Below are 8,448 nucleotides of genomic sequence, written 5' to 3' on the forward strand. Positions count from 1 at the left end.
TGATGCATAGTCAAATCCCTAGGTGCTGTAGGATTTTTATGAGGAATGTCCTTTTTGCCTTGTGATTGACGTGACTCTTCGCAGAGTAGCCGTCGCTAGACTTAAATGATCATTACTGTGGCGCTGCTGTTTGGGGGTTGTGCCGTCAGACTTTATTGCGTGTTACAGTCCCAACACGCTTCCTCCCATGCGGCATTAAATGCGACTTGATTGCTCAGGAGAGGCCTGACACATCCCGAAGAGGCTTCATGCTATGCGAGCTTCCGGGGGTACCTTGTACTCCGGGTGCCTCCTCCGGGACCTATGCCCAGGGTGCTTCCTTGTGGCATACAAAGACTTATCACATATTTACAAGTTATCTGATCCACGTGTCCCTACTTGACTGGTCCACGTATTTTGGGCGAATTTAGGGGCAACATAACAAATTCAAATGATTAAAAAAATTGTATATATAAAAAAATGTTTAATTTTGTTTTAAATTGTATGTTGAAAAAAAAAATTATATATGACAATGGAACATACTTTGATCTTTTAAGTTTTCAAATATAATTGTATTATAAGCATTAGACTTTTAAATTATTATTTTCGATACATTTTAATTGTATATATAATTTTGGGTGATTCTACAATGCACTTCCTTAAAAAGGATGTACCGATGCACCCTCTACTTGTTCCAGTATTTTTTTTTCATATTCATGTACATTGTAACTATTTAAGATCTCTTACAAAATTTTGAGAAAGTCGGAATAATTTACAATATAGAAAGTAATGTTCAAACAAACTATTTTACACGCGTACAAAATAAAATAGTCACGCGTGCAACACACTGCTTGAATATAATATTAAACTTTTTTCAAATTTCTTAAAATTTTGTAGGATGTCTTAAATAATTATAATTTACATGACCATAAGTATAAATTTGACTAAAAACTTATTTTGAATACTAAAACAGATAGAGATGTATCAATGTATCCCTTTTGAAGATGTGCATTATAAAATTTTCCTATAGTTTTTTAATTTTCTTTTTTTTTTTTTGTAAATATGTGTAGATTAGATTGTATCAGTTACTTTTACATGTCAATCAACATCCAATCTGCAGTTGTGCGGATTTTAAATTTTTCAATCTAATCCAATCCATACAAATCCAGATACTCGCACTTTGCGAATTAAATTGGATTAGTTGATACGGATTTAATTGGATGAAATATTTTATGAACACCTCTAAAATTCCTCGTGTTACAAAAGGACCCGTTGTGGGTGTGGTATGGGGGGCAGCACGCCACACCAAGCAGCCCTAAATTACTGAATATTTTCTCACTAATGAAATAATTTTAAACTCTCCTAAGTCCGAACGTTACTTCGGACCAAAACCCATTTTCGAAATAAATTCTAATGTTGAAGCTGCTCCCATGGCGGCGTCAATCTTCACCCCTGAAATGCCAAGCCATTTTTCTTATCTCTCGTTTCCTAACCCAAGACGCTTACGACCCGCCCTTTGCTCTTCTCTCCGAACCCAAGAAAACCCAACCTCGAAACAATGACCCCAAACCCAAGAAAGCCCCGACTCAACGACCTCTCAAGTCGGATCTTCCCTTCGATTTCATTTATTCGTATTCGGAGTCTAATCCCTCCGTGGAACCCATCGGATTCCGAGAATCCCCCAAATTCTCACCTTTCGGCCCTGGCCGGCTTGACCGTAAATGGACTGGGACTACTGCTCCGGCCCGGAAGGTCCCTGACCTGGATAAGCTGGCGAAGGAACGGAGTCGGGTTCTTGGAGACCCACTTACGGAGGACGAAGTTTCCGAACTGGTTGAACGGTACCGCCATAACGATTGTTCCCGGCAGATCAATTTGGGTAATGAAATTTAATGCAAAAATTAATTTAATTTTGAATTTTTTATTGTTAATCAAGATGGTAAATATTATAGGAACAGTTTTAACAATTTAGTTCTCTACCATGTTACATTTGGAAGTATTTTGTTAAAAAATTGGCAAAGTCTACATAGTGATTGAGTACTGACTGATACCCAATCGAATTTTTATTTGTTAGTGAAAGATGGTATGTGTTAATAATTATGTCTATTACTTACATTTTAATAAACATGAAAATTTATTATTAGTATTTGATTAAATTTTGTTTTTGGCAACTATCAACTATTAAATCAAAGTTTTCTCTCATTTGAATTGATGTCAATGATGTGTATGTATGTATATGTACTGAATTCCCATTCTTTAGGTATATTGATGGATTTTCTTTCCTTCTTTTATCATTAGGGAAGGGGGGAGTGACTCATAACATGTTGCTCGATATCCATAACCATTGGAAGAGAGCTGAAGCTGTAAGGATCAAGTGTTTGGGTGTACCTACTCTTGATATGGATAATGTGTGCTTTCATCTGGAGGTTTTTAAACTTGATTCATTCCATGTTCATATGTTTTAGTATTTGTTATTGTCTTGGATTTCATCAGAAGTTATTAGCTGCTATAGAAATTGGTGTGGTTGTAGGGAAAATCTGGTGGGAAGATTATATACAGGCACATTAACGTCCTCCTTCTATATCGGGGTCGAAATTATGATCATAAGAACAGACCAGTTATTCCTGTAATGTTGTGGAAGCCTTATGCACCCATTTATCCTAAGCTTGTGAAAAATGTCGCTGAAGGCTTGACATTTGAGGAAACAAAGGAATTGAGAAACCAAGGTCTCAACTCTCATCCTCTAATGATACTAAGTAAGTCAAACATGGTTGAGATGAATTGCTGCCTTTCATGTTTTTTGACGTGAAATAGCCTTCTAGAAATCTATTTTCACTAATGAAATCAAAGAGGGAAATACCGTAGAGTATTTACTCGGGTTTTGATGGTGAATGTTGTTTGATATGCTGCAGCTAGGAATGGTGTGTATGTCAATGTTGTTGACAGAGTGAGAGAGGCCTTTGAGACTGAAGAGGTAGTGAGACTTGACTGCACCCATGTCGGTACCAGTGACTGCAAGAAGATAGGTGTGAAACTAAGGGTATGATACATGTGACACTTGAAGTTTCCCAAAGACCATATTAGTTTGGCTATTTGGATGTGTTTTGGGTGTCCGCCACAAGCTTATATGCCTTTTTTTGTGTTTATGATTCATTCAGGATCTTGTACCTTGCGTACCCATATTGTTCAAAGACGAGCAGATCATACTCTGGAGGGGAAAATCAGATAGTAACAAGACTTCAGAGAATTGAAGTTTCATGTCCATAGATAGTAACCAGTCTGTGGCTCTAGAATTTCAAGTGGTTTAAGTTAATTACATGCTCCTTCAATTCGGACACAGCAGCCCCAGAATGCAACCATTCTTTATAGTCTGATGCTGTTTGTTGGTGGCTTTTCAGTTTGCTCACATCTCAATTTCTTGATTCTTCGATTACGTGTAAGATCTTTTGGTGACGTTTTTATTGATCTTTGTCACCACTTACCCTCCAAAGTAGGGCTGTACAGAAATTTTTGTAAACCGCCCAACCCGAATAACCCGACTAAACCCGATAAAAAATACAAACCGACATAACTCGACAAAATTCTAAACCGCCCAATCAGTAAATTGGGCGGGTTGAATTTTGACCCAAACTGCCCAATTAAACCGCCCAACCGATTTAACTCGATTTACACTTTTTTGATTATATATATATATATTATATAATATTATATAATATATAATAAATATTAAAAAAAATCCCAAACCCTAAATTTTAGTCTCAGCCCGCCTCTCTCTCTCTCGTTAGTTCAGGCTTCATCTTCTCATCCACTCTAGTCTCTACTAGGGTTCTACATCAGTCGGTTTAGTTGGTTTATACTACATATTTTTCAACTAAACGTAAAGGTCGGGTTGTAAAATTTTGCATGCAACTTGCCCAATTTAAAAAAAAAAAAATTGAACCCAAACCCAAACCGAATTAAGAGGTTTTTTTTTTTTCTTTTTCTTTTGAAGATTCAACTAAAATAAAAATTAACCACATAAATACATAATATTCTAAATCTAAATTCAATTGTCCAAATCCAAATTCACATCACCATAATAAAACACAAAAGTCCAAAGTTCAAACATTCAAAATAAGAAATACAAGAGTCCAAATTAAAAATAAACATTAATCCTAAATTAAAAAAAAAAAACAAAACATAACAAAACAATAAATCATGCATAGTTCAAAATATCATAAACTAGACTAGTAAAACAATTTCATGGGACTAGCTATGAAGCGCCACTAGTAGTTGTGGTAGTGGTCTCTGTTCCTGTGCTTGTAATACATGATTCCTCTAGAAGAAAAATAAAATTAAAATATATTAGAAAAAAATTATTTGTAAGATAAGAATATTAAACTATATATATATGAAATGATAAATTTAACTTTATTCATGTATTGTCAACCAGTTCAGAGATCTCCAAATCTTCAACTTTATTCATGTATTGTCTCAACACAACAGGAGCATCATACTCACAAGTCAACCAATTCTTTGAGCAAATTAATGCTTCAACTGTCTTTGGAGACAAAGAACTTCTAAATGGATCAAGTATCCATCCTCCGATAAAAAAAGCTGATTCAGAAGCAACACTAGATATTTGAACAGCCAAAACATCTTTAGCAATGTGAGAGACAATAGGATACTTACTACTATTCCTTTTCCACCAATCTAGAATGTCAAAATTCACATTATCAAGCAACTTTTCCTTTCTATCATTAAGATAATCATCCAAATCATTAGTGGCTACTTCACTTGACACAAACCTAAGCTTGATAAGGAATGATGTGCTACTTGAGCTTGCATTGGATTTGAAAGTGGCATTTTCAGTTGCTTGTTGATCATTGGAGGAATTAGGAAGCACAACAATCTTTTGATAAAAAGCATATAAGCTACTCATCATATTTTTAACTTTTTTAATCATTATTTCAGCTGTAATTGCATCATAGAGATACCTAACAAGTAATTAAATAGAAACATTAAACAATGTATATAGAAAAAGCTAAATAGTAATATGATTATGTAATATTAAATATGTAAAAATAAATAAAAGAGAATCAATGAGAAAAAAAGTCAAAACCTTAACCGAAACCATTCCGAACCACATCAAGTTTGAATTTTGGATCCAAAATAGATGCAATATACTGCAACAAGTTAACCTTCTCCATGTTGCCCCAATACTTGTTAAACTTTAATTGCATGCTCCCCGCCATTTTGCTAATCAACTCATCTTTACTAGCCTTCATATCAGTGAACTCAACTTGAACTTGCAAAATCTCTTGAAAGAAAAGATTTGATGTTACGTACAATGATCCACTGAACTTCAAAGTGAGTTGATAAAAAGAGTTGAGAAATTTAACAAATACTTCAGCATTGCTCCAATCACTAGCTTCTGGTGGGCCGTCAAGTTTTTCCCCATTGACTCTTTCTTCTTCAAAATACTTAGTGTAGTATGCATCCCCTTCCATATACTTAAAAATACTCTTGTACTTCAATGCTGCTTCAAGCATCATGTATGTGGAGTTCCATCTTGTCACCACATCTAAACATAGCAAGGCTTTTGATTCAACATTTGCTTCCTTACAAGCTTCTCTAAACCGCTTCAACCGAGCTGGAGAAGATCTCACATACCTTACCGCATTCCTTATGCTAGATATGACATAAGACATATCTTTTAAACCATCATTAACAACCAAGTTCAAGATATGCGCACAACAACGCATATGAAACATCTCTCCATCCAATACTAAAGCTTTATCTTTTTTTGTTAAATATTCCTTTACTTTTCTCAAAGCTACATCGTTTGACGAGGCATTATCAACTGTGATAGAAAAAAGTTGAGTAATACCCAACTGATTGAAACAATTGATTAGTTCTTTTGCCACCATATCTCCTTTATGGCTAGGAACTTGAATGAAACTATTGATTCTTTTTTGCATCTATCAACTATCATCAATCTAATGAGCAGTCAAACACATATAACTAATATTTTGTATGGAAGTCCAACAATCAGTAGTTAAAGACAACCTACGATTGACAAAAGTCTTTCTCAATTTTTTCTTCTCTTCCAAAAACAATCGGTAGATATCTCGAGCAATAGTAACCCTCGAAGGTAACTCAAATGTAGGAAAAAAATGACTAAGAAGTAAGCAGAACCCTTTACCTTCGATATGCCTAAAAGGAAGCTCGTCAATAATGAAGTACTTTCCAATCAATTCTCTCACCGTAGCTTGACTAAACATTGAGGTTCGAGTCTTACTTGAATTAACTTCAGAATCTTGAATTGTCTTGGTAAAATAATCAGTTATCATTCCTTGCTTTGTATGCTTCTGAACATATGTGCTAAACGGACACTGCTTACACTTGTGTTCAATGTGACTCCACAGAGTACTAGTCCCACAATTCTTGGAATCAGCTGCATAATCAGCTTCACAATAATTACATTGTGCTCTCTCCCTCTCTTCTTCCTTACCATTTGCTCATTTTACCATTTTTTTTTAACTATGGTAAAATGATCTCAAATGCCTGACGTTCTTGTCCCTTGCCTCTTCATTTTCTACGGTATCTTAATTTTAGCCTTCTTTTTTTCTTCACTCTCTACAGACTTAATCCATTTTTGCACTTCATCATCCACATTTTCCTCTTCATTCTCCATAAGTAATGATCTACAAAACAATACATCATACACATTCTAATCTAAATGTATATGATAAAAATAGCACACTAAAGTAAACCAAATTATACACATTCTTTATAATTAATTATAATTTGGTCTCACTTTGGTGTGCTATTTTTATCATATACATTTAGATTAGAATGTGTATGATGTATTGTTTTGTAGATCATTACTTATGGAGAATGAAGAGGAAAATGTGGATGATGAAGTGCAAAAATGGATTCAGTCTGTAGAGAGTGAAGAAAAAAAGAAGGCTAAAATTAAGAAACCGCAGAAAAGGAAGAGGCAAGGGACAAGAACGTCAGGCATTTGGGATCATTTTACCATAGTTAAAAAAATGGTAAAAGGAGCAAATGGTAAGGAAGAAGAGAGGGAGAGAGCACATTGTAATTATTGTGAAGCTGATTATGCAGCTGATTCCAAGAATTGTGGGACTAGTACTCTGTGGAGACACATTGAACACAAGTGTAAGCAGTGTCCGTTTAACACATATGTTCAGAAGCATACAAAACAAGGAATGATATTTGATTATTTTACCAAGACAATTCAAGATTCTGAAGTTAATTCAAGTAAGACTCGGACCTCAATGTTTAGTCAAGCTACGGTGAGAGAATTGATTGGAAAGTACTTCATTATTGAAAAGCTTCCTTTTAGGCATATCAAAGGTACAGGGTTCCGCTTACTTGTTAGTCATTTTTTTTCCTACATTTGAGTTTCCTTCGAGGTTACTATTGCTCGAGATATCTACAGATTGTTTTTGGAAGAGAAAAAAAAAATTGAGAAAGGCTTTTGTCAATCGTAGGTTGTATTTAACTACTGATTGTTGGACTTCCATACAAAATATTAGTTATATGTGTTTGACTGCTCATTGGATTGATGATAGTTGGAAGATGCAAAAAAGAATCATTAGTTTCATTCAAGTTCCTAGCCATAAAGGAGATATGGTGGCAAAAGAACTAATCAATTGTTTCAATCAGTGGGGTATTACTCAACTTTTTTCTATCACAGTTGATAATGCCTCCTCAAACGATGTAGCTTTGAGAAAAGTAAAGGAATATTTAACAAAAAAAGATAAAGCTTTAGTGTTGGATGGAGAGATGTTTCATATGCGTTGTTGTGCGCATATCTTGAACTTGGTTGTTAATGATGGTTTAAAAGATATGTCTTATGCCATAGCTAGCATAAGGAATGCGGTAAGGTATGTGAGATCTTCTCCAGCTCGGTTGAAGCGGTTTAGAGAAGCTTGTAAGGAAGCAAATGTTGAATCAAAAGCCTTGCTATGTTTAGATGTGGTGACAAGATGGAACTCCACATACATGATGCTTGAAGCAGCATTGAAGTACAAGAGTGTTTTTAAGTATATGGAAGGGGATGCATACTACACTAAGTATTTTGAAGAAGAAAGAGTCAATGGGGAAAAACTTGATGGCCCACCAGAAGCTAGTGATTGGAGCAATGCTGAAGTATTTGTTAAATTTCTCAACTCTTTTTATCAACTCACTTTGAAGTTCAGTGGGTCATTGTACGTAAGATCAAATCTTTTCTTTCAAGAGATTTTGCAAGTTCAAGTTGAGCTCAATGATATGAAGGTTAGTAAAGATGAGTTAATTAGCTAAATGGCGGGGAGCATGCAATTAAAGTTTAACAAGTATTGGGGCAACGTGGAGAAGGTTAACTTGTTGTAGTATATTGCGTCTATTTTGGATCCAAGATTCAAACTTAATGTGGTTCGGAATGGTTTTCGGCAAGGTTTTGACTTTTTTCTCATTTAT

General features: G+C 34.9%; 1 protein-coding gene across 3 annotated transcripts; it reads left to right on the plus strand.

The window, feature by feature from the left end:
- Nucleotides 1-1,259: 1,259 nt before the first annotated feature.
- Nucleotides 1,260-3,469, plus strand: LOC115724112 (CRS2-associated factor 2, mitochondrial). 3 transcript variants are annotated; one of them, XM_030653576.2, is made up of 5 exons: nt 1,260-1,858; nt 2,278-2,405; nt 2,510-2,735; nt 2,892-3,019; nt 3,138-3,469. In XM_030653576.2, exons 1-5 carry the CDS (start codon nt 1,393-1,395, stop codon nt 3,228-3,230), a joined length of 1,041 nt encoding a protein of 346 aa, XP_030509436.2. In that variant the 5' UTR covers nt 1,260-1,392; the 3' UTR covers nt 3,231-3,469. The 3 variants fall into 3 exon arrangements, with proteins under 3 accessions (XP_030509436.2, XP_030509437.2, XP_060959509.1); XM_030653577.2 differs by having other exon boundaries at nt 1,264-1,858; nt 2,278-2,387; XM_061103526.1 differs by having other exon boundaries at nt 1,350-1,858; nt 2,283-2,405.
- Nucleotides 3,470-8,448: the final 4,979 nt, after the last annotated feature.

Source organism: Cannabis sativa, chromosome 9 (genome assembly GCF_029168945.1).
Source record: "Cannabis sativa cultivar Pink pepper isolate KNU-18-1 chromosome 9, ASM2916894v1, whole genome shotgun sequence".
Taxonomy (NCBI): Eukaryota; Viridiplantae; Streptophyta; class Magnoliopsida; order Rosales; family Cannabaceae; genus Cannabis; species Cannabis sativa.